This window comes from Budorcas taxicolor, chromosome 21, assembly GCF_023091745.1.
Source record: "Budorcas taxicolor isolate Tak-1 chromosome 21, Takin1.1, whole genome shotgun sequence".
NCBI classification, from domain to species: Eukaryota; Metazoa; Chordata; class Mammalia; order Artiodactyla; family Bovidae; genus Budorcas; species Budorcas taxicolor.
In genome coordinates, this window is record NC_068930.1 from 48909330 (window position 1) to 48932890 (window position 23561).

Consider the following 23561-nt stretch of genomic DNA (forward strand, 5'->3'; position numbering starts at 1 on the left):
AAATTTCAATCAGCAATCATATTTTTAAGTTAACACTATAAACTTACATAAAAATGTTTTAAAAATCACTATTGTACTCCGCTACATGTAGCCATTGTCTGATAAAAGAAATTTAAAGGCTGTCCTGAATTACAAAGAAGTTTTCTTTTTCATTTTCCAATAACTTCATTGCTTCCGCAATATTGGAAACATTAGAGTACTCTATTCTTTGGTTTTCTTGCTTTTATTTAGTCTTATCAGGTCTTCAAACTGTTTCCTACCTCTTCTCTAACACCTTATCTTAATTCTAATTTAAGAAATCTGTTTCCTTATTTCTTTTTACTCATATTGAGGCCACTCTTAAGTTTATTGTGGTTGGTTGAATTATAGCTCCCCCAAAGACATTCACATCCAAATCCCTGTGGATGTCACCTTATATGGTTAAAAAAAAGAAAAAGATGTGGAGTTTATCCTGGACTATCCAGGAGGGCCCTAAATACAATTACATGTATCTTTATAAGAGGGAGATCTGACACAGACAAAAGAAGAGAAAGCAACTTAACTAAGGAGGCAGAGATTAGAGTGGTAAAGCCACACGCCAAGGAGTGCAGGCAGCCACGAGAAAGCTGGAAGAGACAAGAAACTAATTCTTCGCTAGAGCCTCAGGGAGCATGGCCCTGCCAACACCTTGATTTCAGCTCAGTGATACTGATTTCAGACTTCTGGCCTGCAGAATCATGAGAGAATAAAATTCTGTTGTATTAACCCATTAAGTTTGTGGTAACTTGTTACAGCAGCCCCAGGAAACTAATAAATTTATCTTACGGATTTCGGAATAACAATCTTGGCAGTTCTTCATTTATGTTTTCACTGCCTGGTCTAGCATTTCTCAGACACACCTGGTAAGACTCAACTTGAATGCTTATTAAAAAACACAGAATCCCATGTCCTATCACAGACATATCAAAACAATTTTCAGAAAAATCCTTAAAAACCATATGAGGGAACGCTAGTCTAGATTTTTCCGGACTGTCTTTACATTCTGTCAAAACTTTATCTCAGTTGCTAATATTTTCTTTTTAATGATTATATAAAACATTTTGCCAGACTTCATATCTCTAAGTACATTTTAACTTTCAGGTTTATTTTATTTTTTTAACCACTGCACTATTAATCTGGAAACACACCTTTCAGGATTTCTACATATGAACAGCTGTTATTTATTCTTCTAATTAAAGATTATTTCAAATTATTAACATATTTCTGTCTTCCATTTCAGTATTCTTTTATATCACACCCACTATTTCCCTTTTTTTTTTGCTTTGTTTCAGTTCAGTTCAGTCGCTCAGTCGTGTCCGACTCTTTGCGACCCCATGAATCGCAGCACGCCAGGCCTCCCTGTCCATCACCATCTCCCGGAGTTCACTCAGACTCATGTCCATCGAGTCTGTGATGCCATCCAGCCATCTCATCCTCGGCCGTCCCCTTCTTCTCCTGCCCCCAATCCCTCCCAGCATCAGAGTCTGACAGTAAAACATTTGGCTTTTTAAAATTGCAACTCATCAATAAAAGTATTCCTATATACAAAAAGTATACCTCTATTATACATTCCTATACTCCCATCTCTCTTTTGGTCTTGTACTCTATTTTTTTTAAGTACAGTTTACATATAATGAAATGCAGATTTTAAGGATATAATTTGAAAAGTTTTAACAAATACATAGATTATACCCTTGTAATCATCACCATAATCAAGATATGGAACATTTCCATCAGTCCAAGAAGTCCCCTCCTTTGCTTTTATTCCTCTACTTCTTTCTAACCTTTCTATAAATTCTCTTCTTGTATGCTTTACTAAAGCATCCCATATAATAGCTTTAATAGCTATTAATTCAATCTGCCATTTGCTTCTTTCATTCTTTTAACAACTGAGTTCTAGAACTGATCTCAGGAAAATGTACATGAATTACAAATGTGGTCACAGCAAAATGCTGATGGTAAGATTCTGATTCTTCCTCTTCATATCTCATAGGAACTTTAGCTAAATATCAGCAGAAGCATTCATTTTCATAGTGCATGTTCCTATGGTCAGTTCCCATATACACTTCAGACTTCAATTTTTTTCCATTTCCTGGGCCTATGGAGAAGGATTATTTTGTCTGACCACAAGATTTGTTTCACACACATAAGGGTTTGCCAGCCAATAAAATCATCTCCCATATCAATACAAAACTTTCGCTTAAAGATAATCTAGATGGATAAACAACAAGGTCCCACTGTATAGCACAGGGAACTGTATTCAATATCCTAGGTTAAGCCACAATGGAAAAGAAAAAAAAAAAATGTCTGTATGTGTATGGGCTTCCCTGATAGCTCAGTTGGTAAAGAATCCACCTGCAATGCAAGAGACCCCAGTTCAATTCCTGGGTGGGGAAGATCCGCTGGAGAAGGGATAGCTATCCACTCCAGTATTCTTGTGCTTCCCCTGTGGCTCAGCTGGTAAAGAATCCACCTTCAATGCAGGAAACCTGGGTTTGATCCCTGGGTTGAGAAGATCCCCTGGAGAAGGGAAAGGCTACCTACTCCAGTATTCTGGTCTGGAGAATTCCATGGACTGTATAGTCCATGGGGTCCCAAAGAGTGGGACACAACTGAGCTATTTTCACTACTATATAACTGAGTCACTTTGCTGTATTGCAGGGGTTGACACAACACTGTAAATCAACTATAGTTCAATTTAAAAAATTAAGTTAAAAAAGAAAGATAATCTGATATCATATTTCATCAATTCCAGATGCATATTTTCCACATTTTAATGTATCTGAAACAAGGATGCCCTGTAATTGATAACAAATTAATAGTTTAGTTGGCTGTATTTTTTCCTTAGTGGTACATGTAAGAAAATATATCTTCCAATCAACTGCACCTTAGATTTAATAAAATATCGTATTATAAATTTAGTGGGGTTTTTTCCCTCTTTCTTTTCTGGGCCCTGTTGTGCAGTTTGCAGGCTCTTAGTTCCTCAACCAGGAATGGAACCCCGGCCCCTGCAGTGGAATCAGAGAGTCCTAACCCTGGACCGCAGGGAATTTCTGTAAATTTAGTGCTAATTATATACAATGTGCACTGACCTTCCTGGAGAAGGAAATGGCAACCCACTCCAATATCCTTGCCTGGAAAATCCCATGGATGGAGGAGCCTGGCAGGCTATATTCCATGGGGTCACAAAGAACCGGACACAACTGAGTACACACACACACACACACACACACACACACACACACACACACACACACACGCAGATTTTGCAAGCAGAGTATCTTCTTGGTTTAGAGATAAGTAAGTAATTTTAGGTAGCTTTTATTAAGGGGAGGAGTGAAGCAAACAACTGTGATTTATTAACATTTAATTAACTTTGTGCAACTAGTCAGGTCAGTTTGAGGATATTCTAATTAGACTACGTTCATCAGTTTAATCCTTATCTGGGTCAATAAACTTTGTACTTTCTTTTGTCAAAGACTTACTAGGTTAAACATTTGTGTCATGGTCAAGAGAAAGCCCAGGCAGAGGAAATGGATTAAGCAACATAAATACACTATCCTTAGAAATATAAAGACACTGCCCTGCTGCTGATAGATTAATTCATGTGTAATTAGTAAAGACGACATTCACTACCAGTTTAGTACACTGATGTGTTTACACATTAAAGTACCTACTTTATGACACTCCTAAAATACTGTTCATCTTTTGTCAGGAAAGTAAATACATGTACAGAGATAGACTGATGGAAGGAGGAGGAAGAAGGAAGCAAGTGAAAGTGAAGTGAAAGTGAAGTCGCTCAGTCGTGTCCGACTCTTTGCGACCCGTGGACTGTAGCCCGCCAGGCTCCTCCGTCCATGGGATTCTCCAGGCAAGAATACTGGAGTGGGTTGCCATTTCCTTCTCCAGGGGATCTTCCCGACCCAGGGATCGAACCCAGGTCTCCCACATTGCAGGCAGACGCTTTAACCTCTGCACCACCAGGGAAGCCAGTACCTACTTTATGACACTCCTAAAAAACAGTTAATCTTTTGTCAGAAAAGTAAATATATGTACAGAGATAGACTGGCGGAAGGAGGAGGAAGAAGGAAGCGAAGTAACTGATTATTGCCACAGCTTCCCAACCAGTCTCTTGCTTCTGTCCTCTTGCCTCCTCAATCTATATTCCATACAGGGCCACTGGAGCGATGCCACTAAACTAGAACTCATTCCTCTGCTCGAAACCTAAGGGGTTCTGGCTTGCAGAAAAGCCTAGTCCTTACAGTGAGCCCCCAGGCCCTATTCTTCTGGCTCAAGGCAGCCCTGAAAGAAAGGCACAAACCGTACTAGTGCTAAGAAACTATTTCTAGGGAATTACAGTACAATCAGTGAAAAGCCCCATGAGACAGACAGAAATTCTGTTACGTTCACTAGTTCTGGCCAAATTTTAAATCTATTTTACTCCTAGCTCAGTTAGGATTTAAAAAAGCATTTTTTTTAAATTGAGGTACAGTTGATTTACAGCCAGTTATAATTTTAGAGATGGTGAGGGACAGGGAGGCCTGATGTGCTTCAGTCCATGGGGTTGCAAAGAGCTGGACACGATTAAGCAACTGAACCACAACAAATAATTTTGGAAGTCCTGCAGTGAATTATTTCCATTATTATACCCAGTATACTCAGCAGTCAAATCAATGGTTGATTATACATACATATACTTTCTGGAAACTAGATTGCCTTTCATCTACCATACCAAAAATAAGTCACTCGATGTCACTCCAATGCCTTTCTCACCCGTCTTGTCAACTCTCACTGCTCTTTGCCATACCTGACTTGCAAATTCCCACCTGGAGGATCAATTCAATCGACATTTTTTGCTTTCTGAGCTGAGTGTGGCTAGAGAAAAGTCACAACTGCTTGTTGCACTTATCCACTACAAATTACTGGTCTCCAAACTGCATAAGATCCTTAAAATCATTCAACAGTCCTAGGCCGATCTGCTCAGCTCCCCTTCTGACCCCCTGAGCAACTACTCCAAAACTTTCCTGTCTCAAGCCTCAACCACATTTCCACCCCTATGCTCAATAAGTGACACTGCCTCCCACATCTCCAAGAAATCAACACTAGCAGCTGTTACCCCTTCACACCCATCAATAAGCCTTTCTACAAATAGATTTGGATGGACTCAACGCCTCTGCTTTCTCAGAAGACATGGTGTCCTACAGAGAGCGGAGCTCTCTGGCCACCTGAGCATGTTACTTTCCTGTCTGCTCTAGCACTGCTCTTCTAGTCAAATTAGCCCTGGTCTCACAAAACCTCCACACGGTGAGGACCTAATTTCCAAATCCAATACTTTGCAGTCTTTTTGACCTCTCTTCAGTATTTTGCCTTAATGATCATTCTGACCCTTTCCATTAAAACTCTCAGCTTCTGGGAACGCTTCTCATTTTCTTCCCGACCATCTCAGCCCCATCAATTAGTCCATTTTCTCCCCTTGGCATGTGAATCTTTGTTTCCTCTGGGTATCCAGCCTTCGTAATTTCAGCCATTCTTGACTAATAACTCCTGAATTTAGTCCTTCAACTCACATCTCTTATTCTAAGTTTCCAATCATAATTTCAACTTACCAACTAGACATATCCACCTGGATGTATTTGTTGTTTAGTGTTTATGTATTTATTTCTTAATACTTATTAAACAACGGAGTGCCTTCAGTGTGCCATCTACTGTCAAAGGTGCTAGGATGAAAAGACACAATCTTTGTCCTTTCAGATCTTAGTTTGTAGTTTTGGGGGAAAGGGATGAGGCACTTCAAATCCAGCATATCTGAAAACCAAACCTATTATCTACCTTCTAACTCTACTCTTCTCTCCTGTATTCCTCATCTCCTTCTCCTCTGCCCAGCCCATGTATTTCTTAAGCCACTATGCCCTGTCTATTCTATCTCCGAGACATCTCTACTACGTCCTCTCCTTCATCCCTTCTCCCACTTCACGGCCTTAGTTCTACCTTTAACGTTTCTCATTTGGACTGCCACAATGGCCTGCTAACTGCTTTCTCTGCTTTCTGCAAGAAGGCAGCAATCCATCTTCCACACTGGAGTCATCTATAATGCTATTTTCATCTGGGTATATGTCCTTCCCAGCTAAGAACCCTCAGAACTTCCCACTGGCTGGATTCTTTACCATTATGCACTTTATCTGTACTACTGGTATTTACTCCTGCTTCCAATGTGAGAGACCTGGGTTCGATCCCTGGATTGGGAAGATTCCCTGGAGAAGGGAATGGCAACCCACTCCAGTACTCTTGCCTTGAAAATCCCATGGGAGGAGCTTGGTGCAGGCTACTATCCATGGGGTTGCAAAGAGTCGGGCATGACTGAGCGACTTCACTGCACTCCAATAAGAACAAGCGCTGCAGGTGGAACCAGATGGATTATCTACACATGTTATCTTCTCTGCTGACAAGCTCTCCCATTCCCTGACAGCCTACACAATTTCTGATCAACATTTAAGGTTTAGCTCCTTTAGGAGACAGCACCATGGTTAACATGATTGTTTACTACCTCTCAACCATAAACAGCACAGAGAGTTTTGGAGTATTTTGAAAGTCTTAATTAGCATAGGGCTTTTCTCATTGTTGAGTCAATGATTGCTGCCAGGCCTCCATATCCTTAGGCACCTGGGAATATATTAATCAATGTATTTGGAATATAGAAAAGGAAATATAGTAGTTTTAAGGTTAGCAATACTAGACTTTTTGAGTTAATGAATTTTCTCTTTTGTAATAGATCACTGTACTTTATTATAAATCACTGTGTCCTTGCTATGTAAAAATTTATCACTATCTTAAGACTAAATAGATCTTAAGGGGAACATTGGTGAAAGGATTATCATTTGTTGGGCTGATGTTTGCTGTTAAATCTCCATATTCCCTGCCCTTATAATGAATATAACTAGCATATAGGAGAAATAAGTATTAACCTTTAAGATTAATCATGTTAACCTTGGGTTAAATAAATTCCTTTCTTGATTGTAACTCACTACACCCTCACCCTATAGGAATGTAACTATTTGGAGGGTGGTGCCTGGTTTAAGAAAAAACACCCTTGGAAAAAACAAGTTTTTCGGTTATCAGAAAGAAAGGATCATAAAATCCCTAAGACCTTTTTATGTGAAGCACCTGATTCTGATAAAGGTCAGGACTGCTGACCCCCGTGTGACTCTGTATTCATCCCTATGTGTAACAAAAGGTATATAAGCAAACCCCAAAATAAAGAAATCGGATCAGTTTCTGGAAAGACTGATACCCCCATGTCGTTCTTTCTTGCTCCCTGTTTTTCTGGCTGAATTCCCACGTGGAGCATGGATGCTATTCCACGTAGCCATGTTATTCAGCCTCTTTTTCTCCACTAATTTTCCTACTACACTATCCGTTTCCAATCTCTCTCTATATCTGTGATTAAATATGTATTTTTCCAAGGACACCGACGCTGTCCCCACCTTCGAATTCCCTGGATCCCAGCACTTATCTACACGTTATCTTCTCTGCTGACAAGCCCTCCCCTTCCCTGACAGCCTACACAATTTCTGATCAACATTTAAGGTTTAGTTCCTTTAGGAGGACGAGCAACCCCATGTCCAAGGAGCGGTGGCTGCGCAGGTGCAGGAGGGCCTAGAGGAGCCATCCCACGTTGAAGGTCAGGAAGGGCAGCGGTGAGGAGATACCCCTCATCCCAGGTAAGGAGCAGCGGCTGAGCTTTGCTGGAGCAGCCGTGAAGAGATACCCCACGCCCAAGGTAAGAGAAACCCAAGTAAGATGGTAGGTGTTGAAAGAGGGCATCAGAGGGCAGACACACTGAAACCATACTCACAGAAAACTAGTCAATCTAATCACACTAGGACCACAGTCTTGTCTAACTCAATGAAACTAAGCCATGCCAGTGGGGCAACCCAAGACGGGCGGGTCATGGTGGAGAGGTCTGACAGAATGTGGTCCAGTGGAGAAGGGAATGGCAAACCACTTCAGTATTCTTGCCTTGAGAACCCCATGAACAGTATGAAAAGGCAAAATGCTAAGATACTGAAAGAGGAACTCCCCAGGTCAGTAGGTGCCCAATATGCTACTGGAGATCAGTGGAGAAATAACTCCAGAAAGAATGAAGCTGCTGCTACTGCTGCTAAATCGCTTCAGTCGTGTCCGACTCTGTGCGACCCCATGGACTGCAGCCTACCAGGCTCCTCTGTCCATGGGATTTTCCAGGCAAGAGTACTGGAGTGGGGTGCCATTGCCTTCTCCAGAAAGAACGAAGGGATGGAGCCAAAGCAAAAACAACACCCAGCTGTGGATGTGACTGGTGATAGAAGCAAGGTCCGATACTGTAAAGAGCAATATTGCATAGGAACCTGGAATGTCAGGTCCATGAATCAAGGCAAATTGGAAGTGGTCAAACAAGAGATGGCAAGAGTGAACGTCGACATTCTAGGAATCAGCGAACTAAAATGGACTGGAATGGATGAATTTAACTCAGAGGACAATTATAACTACTACAGTGGGCAGGAATCCCTCAGAAGAAATGGAGTAGCCATCATGGTCAACAAAAGAGTCCGAAATGCAGTACTTGGATGCAATCTCAAAAATGACAGAATGATCTCTGTTCATTTCCAAGGCAAACCATTCAATATCACAGTAATCCAAGTCTATGCCCCAACTAGTAACGCTGAAGAAGCTGAAGCTGAATGGTTCTATGAAGACCTACAAGACCTTTTAGAACTAACACCCAAAAAAGATGTCCTTTTCATTATAGGGGACTGGAATGCAAAAGTAGGAAGTCAAGAAACACCTGGAGGAACAGGCAAATTTGGCTTTCGAATGCGGAATGAAGCAGGGCAAAGATTAATCGAGTTTGGCAAGAAAATGCACTGGTCATAGCAAACAACCTCTTCCAACAACACAAGAGAAGACTCTACACAAGGACATCACCAGATGGTCAACACCGAAATCAGATTGATTATATTCTTTGCAGCCAAAGATGGAGAAGCTCTATACAGTCAACAAAAACAAGTCCAGGAGCTGACTATGGCTCATCATGAACTCCTTATTACCACATTCATACTTAAATTGAGAAAGTAGGGAAAACTGCTAGACCATTCAGGTATGACCTAAATCATATCCCTTATGATTATACAGTATAAGTGAGAAATAGATTTAAGGGCCTAGATCTGATAGATAGAGTGCCTGATGGACTATGGAATGAGGTTCGTGACATTGTACACGAGACAGGGATCAAGACCATCCCCATGGAAAAGAAATGCAAAAAAGAAAAATGGCTGTCTGGGGAGGCCTTACAAATAGCTGTGAAAAGAGAAGTGAAAAGCAAAGGAGAAAAGGAAGGATATAAGCATCTGAATGCAGAGTTCCAAAGAATAACAAGAGGTAAGGAAGCCTTCTTCAGCGATCAATGCAAATAGAGGAAAACCATAAAATGGGAAAGACTAGAGATCTTTTCAAGAAAATTAGAGATACCAAGGGAACATTTCATGCAAAGATGGGCTCGATAAAGGACAGAAATGGTAGGGACCTAACAGAAGCAGAAGATATTAAGAAGTGGCAAGAATACACAGAACTGTACAAAAAAGATCTTCACGACCCGGATAATCACGATGGTGTGATCACTCATCTAGAGCCAGACATCCTGGAATGTGAAGTCAAGGGGACCTTAGAAAGCATCACTACGAACAAAGCTAGCAGAGGTGATGGAATTCCAGTGGAGCTATTTCAAATCCTGAAAGATGATGCTGTGAAAGTGCTGCACTCAACATACCAGCAAATTTGGAAAACTCAGCAGTGGCCACAGGACTGGAAAAGGTCAGTTTTCATTCCAATCCCAAAGAAAGGCAATGCCAAAGAATGCTCAAACTACCGCACAATTGCACTCATCTCACATGCTAGTAGAGTAATGCTCAAAATTCTCCAAGCCAGGCTTCAGCAATACGTGAACCATGAACTTCCTGATATTCAGGCTGGTTTTAGAAAAGGCAGAGGAAACAGAGATCAAATTGCCAACATCTGCTGGATCATGGAAAAAGCAAGAGAGTTCCAGAAAAACATCTATTTCTGCTTTATTGACTATGCCAAAGCCTTCGACTGTGTGGATCACAATAAACTGTGGAAAATTCTGAAAGAGACGGGAATACCAGACCACCTAACCTGCCTCTTGAGAAACCTGTATGCAGGTCAGGGAGCAACAGTTAGAACTGGACATGCAACAACAGACTGGTTCCAAATAGGAAAAGGAGTACGTCAAGGCTGTAGATTGTCACCCTGCTTATTTAACTTATATGCAGAGTACATCATGAGAAACGCTGGACTGGAAGAAACACAAGCTGGAATTAAGACTGCCGGGAGAAATGTCAATAACCTCAGATATGCAGATGATACCACCCTTATGGCAGAAAGTGAAGAGGAACTAAAAAGCCTCTTGATGAAAGTGAAAGAGGAGAGTGAAAAAGTTGGCTTAAAGCTCAACATTCAGAAAATGAAGATCATGACATCGGGTCCCATCACTTCATGGGAAATAGATGGGGAAACAGTGGAAACAGTGCCAGACTTTATTTTGGGGGGCTCCAAAATCATGGCAGATGGTGATTGCAGCCATGAAATTAAAAGACGCTTACTCCTTGGAAGAAAAGTTATGACCAACCTAGATAGCATATTCAAAAGCAGAGACATTACTTTGCCAACAAAGGTCCGTCTAGTCAAGGCTATGGTTCTTCCAGTATTCATGTATGGATGTGAGACCTGGACTGTGAAGAAGGCTGAGCACCGAAGAATTGATGCTTTTGAACTGTGGTGCTGGAGAAGACTCTTGAGAGTCCCTTGGACTGCAAGGAGATCCAACCAGTCCATTCTGAAGGAGATCAACCCTGGGATTTCTCTGGAAGGAATGATGCTAAAGCTGAAACTCCAGTACTTTGGCCACCTCATGTGAAGAGTTGACTCATTGGAAAAGACTCTGATGCCGGGAGGGATTAGGGGCAGGAGGAGAAGGGGACGACAGAGGATGAGATGGCTGGATGGCATCACTGACTCGATAGACATGAGTCTGAGTGAACTCCGGGGGTTGGTGATGGACAGGGAGGCCTGGCGTGCTGCGATTCACGGGGTCACAAAGAGTCGGACACGACTGAGCGACTGAACTGAACTCCTTTAGGAGACAGCACCATGGTTAATGGGATTCTCTGGTGGCTCAGTGGTAAAGAATCCACCTGCAATACAAGAGATGCAAGTTTGATCCCCGGGTCAGAAAGATCCCCTGGAGAAGGAACTGGCAAACCACACCAGTATTCCTGCCTGGAGACTCCCACGCACAGAGGAGTTGGGTGGGCTACAGTCTGTGGGGTTACAAAACAGTCGGACGTGACAGCCTAGGACCCATAGCTAGATTTCCTCTGAGTTTGAATCTATTTCATACTGGCTGTAGGAATCTGGGCAAGTTACTTACTCTTTCTAAACCTCACTTTTCCTTTCCAAAGTAGGAATAACAGAAGCAGTTACTTCACAGGGATTTGAGAAGTGAGTTAATATATGGAAAGTCCCTGGCATGCAGCAAATGCTTCAGCATCATGTAGCTATCGCTACGTGTTCACCCTCCTTGGTACTCCCTCAGCACTTCACCGTAAGTCTCATACTACACTGCCATGGTCCCAGGGCAGGAGCTTCCTCTTCTTCCTCTGCCAACATTCATCTTATCCTTTGCTAACAAAATCTATGTGACATTTTTATCTGAAATAACTATCAATAAATGTGGAATGTATTCAAGCTAAATGCTGAGGAGGCACAAAAGAAAATATAGACATCTGGGCCAAGTCTTAAAAGACAAGCCAAATTTCATGTGGAAAAAAAGAGGTGAAGGGAAAAAACCACTCCACAACATTGACAAGCATGCATAAAATAGACATTAGAGAGGGCAGAGGTGCTTGAGCAATGACAAATAGACCAGAATATGCCTATAGTGTGTGTGTTGGGGAGGGGATGTCTGCTGTGGCATCTTGAGAATGAAGTCAGCCAGAAAGGATAACGAACGGTATTCAACGCTACGATAATGAGTTTAGACCTTACTGCCAAAAGAACTGGGTCCAAGTAAGTCCTTGTGACTACTGGTGCCGTATGAGTCAATCATTTCAGTTAGGTAAACTAGCGGTCATGTGAAGTCTGGACTGGAAAACAGAAAGACCAGAGATAGAGACCAATAACAGATACTGCTATAAGCCAGGCAAGAGATGGCAGGGACCTTAACTGGGGTCACGTAAACAAAAGATGGGCTAAACAATATTTCTGAGGTGAAATTATCTGGCCTTGATGACTGTTCTGCAATGGGGATGAAGGATATGATTCAGAGGCTTCTTGCCTGCAGGAATGGAAATGATATTAATGAAGATAAATACAGAGGCAGGAGCAAGGCGAGGAGTCCAGGAGAGGTGCAGTTCCTCCACCTGAAGTAATTCTGAAAACAATAAACATATTATTTAGAATTCAAATCAAATACTAACAGAACTATGCCATCATGCTGGCACCTACTGCTCTATTTAACAAGGACATCAGAGCAAAATGAGTCCAGTTCAAAGGGCTCATTTGTTTTACTAAATAATATGTTACTGTCCTGCCTTTGGGAAAGAAAAAAATACCCTATTATGTAGAGGTGTAACCGAAGAGATTAAACGTGACCAATGTTTTCAATATTGTATATTCTTAAAGTCTGCTTTTTATGTTTTCTCACGAAACAGTATTTCCTTAAAGCTTTACGATTCTCTTCTGTTCCAAATATAATGAAAATTCAAGGCTGCTTATAAACATATTTAAAAATGCTGTCTTAATTTTGTTTACTTGCTGCTTTGAATGAAGTGCTTACAGTATTATTTTTGAATCTGTGACGTTCCCCTCTGTAATTTGTATCAAATAGGTATTTCATGCTTTCTCTTCATCAAGACTTTCTTAAAAGGCTGAACAGGACAATCTGAACTGAAAGTTCTACTAATCTATTTCTATCAAGACAAACACAATATAAGGAAATTAACAGGCCTGCAATTTCTGTTCCTGAAATGAGGAAAGAGCAGGATAACTTTGTGCAGCCATAATCAAACTTCATGTGCAACGGAAACTTCTTGCTTGTTAACAAAGTAGTTTTCGTCCCTCCCCATCTCAAGAGACTGATTTACTAGACAGTGGGCCCAGAACCTTTTGACTTTAGCTTTTCAAACACCCCAGGTGATTTTAACGCAAGTGTTTCAAGGAGACTCTGAGAAATATGTGCACTGGCTTTAATGTCAGCTCCATGGTTTAAAGTCCACCTCTCCCACTCACTGACTATATGACTTCAGACTATTTACTTAGTTTCCCTGAGGTTCAGATTTCTCATCTGTAAAGGGGGGATACTAAAAGCTTCACAAGAACGATGAGAAGATATAAGGGAACTGTGCGTATACAGTGCTAACACACTGTCCGGCTGTGCCTGTTACTATGATTCACCTAGTCTCACAGGACAAAAATAAAGAAGAACTGGACATGCAGACATATTCATCATGACATTCTAAATGCTTTCAAATTCATGGTAATGTTTGTTGGGTTTTTTTTTCCATTTTCATATTAAAATTTTCATCTGCAAGGTTCTGTAAGAACCTCCTGGTCACCCATGCCTTTCATCTCACCCTGCCTTTAATCTGTAATACATGAAAAGTTTCTGGACACATTACTTAAGAGGTTCCAGTTTGATAAGCAAATCTCATCAAAGGCATAAGGCTTGGAACACAAATATTCACCAGAAAATACTCTATTTTTCACATCAACATAAATACTTAAAAAATTAATACTTTTACTGAACATTAGTCAGGTTTTACAAGAGAGCAAATCCTGTTTGCTTTTCCTGTTTTGTGTAAACAGAGAAATGTATTAACTCATTTATAAAAGTATACGGCACCCTTTGCATCTTTCTTACCATGTTAAAGCTTTACAAAGGTCATCAGTTAATACTAACTACCGTATCTTTACTTAAAAAAAAAAAAGGAATAAAATCTTATAAGAATACTTTATCATCTGCCAAAAACCGACTAACAGATGTGTCTCTCACATTATCAAAGTTATTAAGTAAGTAAAAGCCAAACAGAAAAGTAAAGCTCACGCTGTTAAATGTGAGGAACCATGGAACGCTGCTGAGTTGCAATCATCATGTATCAGTATCTTTCAAGTGCTCACTTGTACAAGGCACTATAGAGATTACTACCCTTCAGGCCAAGGTAAATGGGGCAGAGTAGAAGGGAGGAATCAAAGCTCTGAAGGCCCTTTCTGAAGGGAACTGCAGTTTGCCTCAAAGCACCACCAAGGGATCGCCGCAAAAGATGTGTCTTTTGGACATTTGGAAAAGTTTAAAGGTACAGTGGGCTACCAGCACTTTGCAAAATCTCGTAGGATACTGGAGAAGAGATAAGATCCGGCGACTGTAAAATCCCTTGCAAAAGGATAATTTACAACAAGCCAGTACTATAATGTTTTAGAGAGAGAGAGAAGGGTGGGCGGAGACGGGTTCGAGGTCCCCAAGGGGAAATTCAGGGTGCGGGCAGGAAGGTCTGACAATGGGTTTCGTAGCCCCCAATGTGGGGCGGGGGGCGGGGACTGTCTAGCTCAGGCTTCCCTCTCCACTTCCCCAGCTGCACCCGGAGCGGGCGGGGAAGGAGGTCCACCGGAGGGTCGGAGCCGGGGCGGGGGGCCGAGAGGGGCCGCCGGTCCCGGGGAATCAGAACCGCACGGCCCCAAGGGAGAAAGGGCTGCAGGAGGGCGGGGCGCGGTGCGGCGAGGAACCCGAAAGGAGGCCGGCGGGGAGCGGGTGCCGCCCGGCCGGGGACCCCCCCCTCCGGTAACCCTCCCCAGGGCCAAGGCGAGGGAGGGGGGTCCCGCGAGCCAGGAGGAGGCAGAACTTACTCCGCGGTCCTCCTCCGAGAGGAAGTCGGGGCCGTCGTCCAGGCCTTCCTGCGGGGTCGGCGGGGCCCAGCGCGCCGGGGGAGAGGATGGAGCGAGGGAGACACAAAGGGAGACGTTAGTGCCCAGCCGGCGCGGCCCCCGCGCCCGCCCCGCGCCCGCCGCCCCCACCGCGCGCCCTGGGCTCGGCGCCGCGAACACCCACCATCATGGCTGCTCCGAGGCGAGAGCCAGCGCAGGCGCGTACCGCACCGCGGGCCGTAGGGAGCCGGCGGCGGCGGCGGCTGCAGGCGGGCGGGGCCTCGGAGCAGCTCCGCCCCGCCCCGCCCTGCCCTGCCCTCCCCGCCTGTCCCTCCCAGACGCTGGGGGCCGGGGTCTGAGAGCGCGGAAGAAGGACTCAGTGCCCTCCGCCCAACGTCGTCGCAGCCTAGGCTGAGAGCGCCCAAACCCAGGCGCACGTGTCTGGAGACCGCTCGCGGCTGGCCGGTTCAGACCCAGGAAGGGCCGAAGGCCACCCGGGGAGCTGTCCAGTTCCCTTTTCCGGAGGTCTGAAGCGAAAACCAAGCAAGTGCCCTCCGGAGCCACAAGAAACCTTCTAGTCTTTGTATGGTGCCACACGATAATTAATCACAATTAATATTTTGCCCGTAGATGTTGTGGGAGCCAAGGCCCTTTACACAGTCATCGGTCAGGGGCTGTAATAAAGCTTTTTACTGCTGGCAAGGTAATAACTACCTCAGGGTGTGGGGCGCTAATAGTTGAGCACTATATAAATGAGCTGTACACGAGTAGAGTATTCTTTTCTTTATACCAAGAACTGTCCCCAGGCCCACTCTACCTGTCCAGTTCTATAGCACCACACAGGTGTCCACAGGCACTTGAAACAAGACCATTCCTTACCCCCTGCCCCACTTCGGTTACACAGAAGTGCACACACGTGCACAAACAAAAAAGCAATCCTACGTTTCCATTCAGTTTATGGCATCAGCATGTTCAGATGTTCAGGCCAGAAACCTCAAAAGTCCCATTCAAGTCCTTCCTTCCTCTCCCTCAGTCCTCACATCATTTAGTAATCAAATCCCATTACACCTATAGTTGATTATCTGCCATTACCTCTTAAATTGGTCTCATTCCTCCTTCCAACTCCCTTCCACAACAATTACCTTCAGCATCTCTTGTCTGGCCTGTTTTTAAAAACCATTTTTAAAAACTGAAGTAGAGCCCCTAGTGTATAGCACGGGCTTCCCTGGTAGCTCAGCTGGTAAAGAATCTGCCTGGCAATGCGGGAGACATCGGTTCATTCCCTGGGTTGGGAAGATCCCCTGGAGGAGGAAATGGCAACCTACTCCAGTATTCTTGCCTGGGAAATCCCATAGACAGAGGAACCTGGCAGGCTACAGTTCAGTTCAGTTCAGTTCAGTCACTCAGTCGTGTCCGACTCTTTGTGACCCCATGGACTGCAGCTCGCCAGGCCTCCCTGTCCATCACCAACTCCCAGAGTTCACCCAAACTCATGTCCATAGAGTCGGTGATGCCATCCAATCATCTCATCCTCTGTTGTCCCCTTCCTTCAATCTTTCCTAGCATCAGGGTCTTTTCAAATGAGTCAGCTCTTCGCATGAGGTGGCCAAAGTACTGGAGTTTCAGCTTCAGCATCAGTCCTTCCAATGAACACCCAAGACTGATCTCCTTTAGGATGGACTGGTTGGATCTCCTTGCAGTCCAAGGGACTCTCAAGAGTCTTCTCCAACACCACAGCTCAAAAGCATCAATTTTTGGCGCTCAGGTTTCTTTATAGTCCAACTCTCACATCCATACATGACTACTGGCTAGAGTTCATGGGGTCACAAAGGGTAGCACACAACTGAGCGACTGAGCATGAGTGCATACTACACAATAGGTCCTTGTTGTTCATCTATTTTATATAGATAACAGTGTGTATATAGCAGTGTGTATATGTTAATACACACACACACACCACACACACATATATATAGCAGTGTGTATATGTTAATCCCAAACTCCATATTTCTCTCTCCCCACCCTTGTCCAGCCCTTTGCCATAACTTCTCTTGTCATTCTATATATTTCTCATAACTTCTACATATTCTATATTTTCTACATTCTATATATAAAATATTCTATATATTTCTCATAACTTCTTTGCCATTCTATATATACTGCTGCCAGTTTTCCTCCTAAGACACAGATATTGGTGATTATGTTACTACCCTGTTCAGTAATCTTCCCAGGTCTCTGTTATGTGAAAGTCCAGCTCTTCAGCCTGTGGGTCCCTATTTTGCCAGGCCCTCCCATCCTATCTTATTAAATTGAAGCTCTCAAAACAGTAATGGGTTTTATTTTGCTTGGGTTTTTTTTTTTTTTGGCCAGGTTCCATGGCTTACAGGATTGAACCTGTTACCCTCTGCAGTGAAAGCACACAGTCCTAACCACTGGACTGCCAGGGAATTTCTACAAAACAATAATGTTAAACTTCCAGACATTTTCATGATAAATTGTAGGTTTCATTTTATATGTAAGGAGAATTGAGGCATAGAAAGATTTATTGGCCCAACAAGGGTTATTCTCCAACATGGGAGCGGGGGGGGGGGGTGGCTTTATTTTTTGTTTGTTTCTTGTTTCCAGTGCAATGTAATAACTACTAGGGTGATGTTTTTCACTGGGAGTCATGAGGCATCATGTGGTGTCAGTGTAGTGTGATGAAATGTCAGGAGGAATGTCCCAGTAACTTGTTGCTGATAAAATGTGTCAATATTTCCCAATAATTTGTTTTTGTTTTTAAGATAATGCCTATAAGGTTACACTTCCTAGGCAGAGACAGAAGCAAGGAGCTACAATTAATGAACTCAGGATTTGTACACAACTGGTAGGAGGGTCAGGTGTGTCCTTGTGGACAAAGATCAAGAAGCGCCACATAAGATGATTTCAAATGCTTCTGCATTAACCAAGGGTTTTAAATTTCAATATTTAAGCCAAGTCCAGGAACACTATACAGAAACACTGAGACTCTCAAATGCCAAAACTTTAAGATCACTAGTTCTGAAAAAAAAAAAGGCAGGATTTAAATTATGAGTAAATGGGACTTTCCTTGTGGTCCAATGGCTAGGAATCTGAGCTCCCAGTGCAGGGGGCCTGTATTTGATTCCTGGTCAGGGAACTAGATCCCATATGCTGCAACTAAGAGTTCACATACCACAACTAGGATTTGGTGCAGCCAAATAAAAATAAAATTTTAAAACAAGATATGAGTAACCAACTAAAATGATCAACAAAGACATATAGTAATTACTGTAGCTAAAATCAATAGCTGAAAACTCACATGAATAGAGAACCCAATCTTGAAATAATAAAGTTGTTCATTAACATCTGAGCCTTCCTTTCTGAGCAAAGGTCTCAAGATATATTTTGTAAATGATAAAAAAAAAAGGAGTTATAAGTAACTGATACAACTATCAAGAAGATAGTTATAGAAGTTCAGGAATATGAAAAGAAATTAAGGTAGAAGTTTACATAACAGATTTTTCAACTACTTGTAAAATCAAGAAGATATTAAAGCTAAACCCCTTTCCTAATACTTTTAACCAAGTAATTAATTTTCATCTTGTTTTGACAGATTTCTGTGAAACTACCTACTTTATATAAATTTCATGAGCAAATTATGTTGAATCACAATTTGATTACTTCACAAATTCAACAGGAAAGTCAAATGTTACAATTATGAATAGTTTCCCAGTGGCGTGCTTCAAAAGGCATGCATTGGTGGTATAGTGGCTAAGACTCGATGCAGGGGGTATGGGTTGGATTCCTGGTCAGGAAACTAAGATCAAACATACATGATGTAGCCAAAAAAAAAAAAAAAAAAGACATGCATTAGAAGATTTTAAAGAAGAGTAAGATTTCAGAGAATAATGAGTGAGTTACTTTAAAATTCTGGAAATAGACTATTGGGGTTGAACATTTTTTGTCAAACAAAAGTCAAGTTTTGTTTTTTTTTCCTAGAAGAAAAACTTTAAACATATGAAATAGTAATTGTTTAAGTTAGATGAAGAAGGGGCTTCCCGGTGGCTCAGTCATAAAGAATCTGCCTGCCAGTGCAGGGGACCTCGGTTCAATCCCACATGCCACAGCTAAGACCCAGCACAGCCAAAAAATAAGTAAAGAAAAGAATAAATTTGAGAAAAAGAAGTTTACTATCTGTTTTCTTCTAAGAGTTTTATGGTCTCAGGTCTTACATTTAAGTGTTTAATCCATTTTGAGTTAATTTTTAATATAGTGTAAAAAATTTCATTCTTTTGCTTGTGGCTATTTGGTTTTCCCAACACCATTTATTGAAGTACCAGATATTAATTGATGTGTTTTTTAAGGAGAAAGTTTCAGTTCAGTTCAGTTCAGTTGCTCAGTCGTGTCCGACTCTTTGCGAGCCCATGAATCGCAGCACGCCAGGCCTCCCTGTCCATCACCATCTCCCAGAGTTCACTCAGACTCACGTCCATGGAGTCAGTGATGCCATCCAGCCATCTCATTCTCGGTCATCCCCTTCTCCTCCTGCCCCCAATCCCTCCCGGCATCAGAGTCTTTTCCAATGAGTCAACTCTTCGCATGAGGTGGCCAAAGTACTGGAGCTTCAGCTTTAGCATCATTCCTTCCAAAGAAATCCCAAGTAGAAAGTTTAGAAAATTAAATTGAAGATCGTCTCTTCACACACATATATCTCGAAAAGTAGATTGTGATTGCCAAGGGCTGAGGGATGGGGAAATAGGGAATGATTGCTAAAAGGTATGTGGTTACATTTTTAGGGTGATGACAATGTTCTAAAACTAGTGGTTTTGGTTACACAAGGTGAATATACTAAAAACCATGGAATCATACACTTTGAAAGGGTGAATTTTATGGTATGTGAATTATCTCTCAATTTAAAGAAGAAAGAAAGAAGTGATTTGGGGAATTTCTTTTTTAGGATCCTACACACGGTCTTTTTTTTTTTTTTTAAGAATTACATTCCAAAAGGTCACAGAACTCTTTTGTGAAAAGATAGCTGCATCTTTGCATAAAGGGATGATGAGGACTGTTTACAAATCCCAGGCCTTGCTTGGAAAACCTGCTGCTTCCCTACTGCTTTCATCTTTTGTTATTGTTTAGTCGCTAAGTCATGTCTGACTCTTTGCATTCATCTTTTTAGGAGTAGCTTATCCCTTTGCTTAAGATCTAAGAGTACCTGGGGAAGAACCATTTTTCCAGCAAAGACTAATGGGGTTAAACCCCAGGAATCCTGTGAACTGGCCTCAGCCTATGGCTATGTCATGGGAGTCTCAAAAAAGAAAACTTTCAGGAATCAGAAAACTCTCTGAGTTTCCCAAGCAAAAGGCCTAGAAGGCTTTTCCAAAAGGCTGAGCCCAAGGCCCTGCTCCTCCTTCTGTCTGTCTCTTCAGAAGTGTTGCTCGGCCCCAGCTGACACAAGAGAATCCACACACATGAAGTTCTCCACTTTAGGAGTCAGTTTAAACATTGCACTCAGTAGGAAAAAAATGACAGGTCCAGGAACCCTTCGCTTAGTGGTGCTGAACTTTCCCTCTCATTATAGGGAATAGAATCAGACTGTGTCTGGCCCAGAAAGGGGAGCTGTCCAGATTTTAGTCTGTGCAGGTAATGCAAGACCTCCCCTGTTCTCACAGCCTGAACTCACTTCCCTCCTCATCTGTGCCTCCCCAACCTAACCATCCTTCAAGATGGGCCCAGAAGTTGCCTCCACCACTGCCCCTACTTTACCTGGAATAGTTAGGAAAGAACATGGGCTTTGGGAACAGTCTCCTGTCCAAATCTTGGCCCTGTATCCTGTAACTGTGGGTGAAGAAAGTTATCTTTCTGACCCTGTTTCCTTGCTTTGTAATATGGCAATGCTTATGTAGACTCTGGAGTTAGATGAGCTGAGTGTAAATCTCACCTTTGCCATTTGATCATCATGGAGCCTCAGACACTTTTATAAACTTTTTTGGTTCTTTGGTTTCTTCATTAAAATGGGAATAATAGCACATACCTATCTTAAAGTGGTTGGAGAGGTTTAAAATAATCCTTATAAAGCACACAGAAGAGTACCTGGCTTACAGCAAAAGCTCAGATATTTGTTTTAATGCTATTGTTATCATTTGCTTAGAACTATCTGTCCACTCAAGAGATAGTGGGCCTCCAAAAGCATGTTTCAGTCATGGACAGTAAATCCCTGGTCACAGACAACTGGGCCAGAGAAGGATATCTGACTGAAGCTGGCTGGGCCAATCAGATTCTTCTGCGTAAAGGTCTTGCTGCTACTGCTGCTAAGTCGCTTCAGTCGTGTCTGACTCTGTGCAACCCCATAGACGGCAGCCCACCAGGCTCCCCCGTCCCTGGATTCTCAAGGCAAGAACACTGGAGTGGGTTTCCATTGCCTTCTCCAATGCATGAAAGTGAAAAGTGAAAGTGAAGTCGCTCATTCGTGTCCGACTCTTAGCGACCCCATGGACTGCAGCCTACCAGGCTCCTCCATCCATGGGATTTTCCAGGCAAGAGTACTGGAGTAGGGTGCCATTGCCTTGAGACATGCAAAAACAGAGTTGGAAGCCCAGTCATATTAATGGCAGGGCCTGTCAGAAGAGGCAGGCACCCCAGAATACTGCTGAGGTTCCTAGAGCTGCTCTGACTCCAGTCCATTAAAATGCCTTTGTATCCAGTGAGATAGTCCAGCTCTCTTTCAGTAACATCTCCTCCTTTGGTTAAGCATTTGGTTACTTGTAAGGAAAAGAAGTCTCAATGAATACAAATATATGTACTTTTGTATTGTTAGTTAATACAAGTGCACATATAAATAAAATTTAATGTTTAAGAGCCATATTATTTGAGATTATGCCAACTGCTTTAATAGATACACCTAAAACTTCAATGGTGTAACCCTGTATGATTTACTGCTAACTTAGGCAAAATGTATTTGGCAGTGGTGAGGGTGTGGGGGGCTATTTTGAGAGTCTCAGCTACACGAAGATTGAGACTCAGGAACTCAAGCTTCCAATCCTGGGGTTCTGCATCCCTTTTAAGACAGTCATGGTGGCCACAGAATTCAGAGAATCTGTAGACTTGTATGGGAAAAAATTTACGTTTCTATTTTCTCTAGCCTTTACTGTAGGCAAAAAATCTCAGTACCCATGACTGCCATGGAGACAACTCACGGATATTTTTATGTTATACTACAGTTGTTACAGAATCTCAAAATAATGTTTATGTTCACTACTATTTCAAAATCAAGGTAGCTACTAAATCTAGTTATGTAATGTGCTGCTGCTGCTGCTGCTAAGTCACTTCAGTCGTGTCCGACTCTGTGTGACCCCATAGACAGCAGCCCACCAGGCTCCCCCGTCCCTGGGATTCTCCAGGCAAGAACACTGGAGTGGGTTGCCATTTCCTTCTCCAATGCATAAAAGTGAAAAGTAAAAGGGAAGTCACTCAGTCGTGTCCGACTCTTTGCGACCCCATGGACTGCAGCCCACCAGGCTCCTCTGTCCATGGGATTTTCCAGGCAAGAGTACTGGAGTGGGATGCCATTGCCTTCTCCATGTAATGTGTTAAGAAAAGAAAAAGCACATAAATTATTGTATCACAGTCTTAAAAAACTCCAATACCTATATTTCATTGTGGTTTGTTTTCTTTATAATCCTGTTTTATGCATGCAAAACATTATTCTGGAATTCCACAAAATTCCTGACCAGTTTTTCTCAAAAGTACCTGTCAAAGTCATGAAAACCAGGGAAGACCAAGACATTGTCATAGACTGAAGGAAGCTGAGGAGACATAACCACTAGATCCCAGAACAAAAGAGGGATGTTAACGGAAAAACTGGTAAAATCAGAATAAATTCTGGAGTTTACTTAATAATACTGTACCGATGCTGGTTTTGGCAAATGTACTGCAGTAATGCAAGATGATGACATCAGAGGAAACTAGAGCTGAGTGGACAGCATGTGGGAATTCTACTATTGCAATGGACTGAATGTTCATATCCCCCAGATCCATATCCTGAGCCCCACGGTAATGGTATTAGGAGGTGGGTTCTTTGGGAGGTGATTAGTGTCCCCATGAATGGGATTAGCACCCTCATAAACAAGGCCCTAGAGAGACCCCAACACCCCTTCCCCCATGTGAGGTTACAGTAGGTAGATGACTATCTTCCTATGGTAGGAAGAAGGCCCTTACCAGACACCAAATCTGCTGGTGCCTTGATCTTGGACTTCCCAGCCTCCAAAACTGTGAGAAATAAATTTCTGTTGTTTATAAGCCACTGGGTCTATCTTTTGTAATAGCTCAAATGGACTAAGATACTATCTTGGCCACTTCTCTGTAAATCTAAAATTATTCTAAAGTATAAAGTTTATGAAAAAAGAAAAAGGTTCTGAGAAGGAATGCAGGCATCCATGGTACAAAATAAATAGGAACGCCTCCCCAGGAGGCTCAGATGTTATTAAACAAGGGCTGAGAAAGCACCAGGATCAAATAGGAAGCTTTGGTGGCCCAGGCCTGGTAACAGGAACATCTCCTCTGCCCACATTCAG

The 23561-nt window shown here is 42.5% G+C and overlaps 1 protein-coding gene across 2 annotated transcripts in view; it reads right to left on the minus strand.

Moving 5' to 3' along the window:
• SNX6 (sorting nexin 6) overlaps window positions 1-15230 on the minus strand; it is a 53407-nt gene extending 38177 nt beyond the window's left edge. For both annotated transcript variants that reach the window (XM_052659678.1, XM_052659677.1), the window contains exons 1-2: window positions 15173-15230; window positions 14971-15018 (exon numbers count right to left, since the gene is read on the minus strand). In XM_052659678.1, coding sequence (XP_052515638.1) covers window positions 14971-15018; window positions 15173-15178 — 54 coding nt within the window. In that variant the 5' untranslated portion in view covers window positions 15179-15230. The remainder of the gene's footprint in view (window positions 1-14970; window positions 15019-15172) is intronic.
• Between the last annotated feature and the right edge of the window lie 8331 nt (window positions 15231-23561).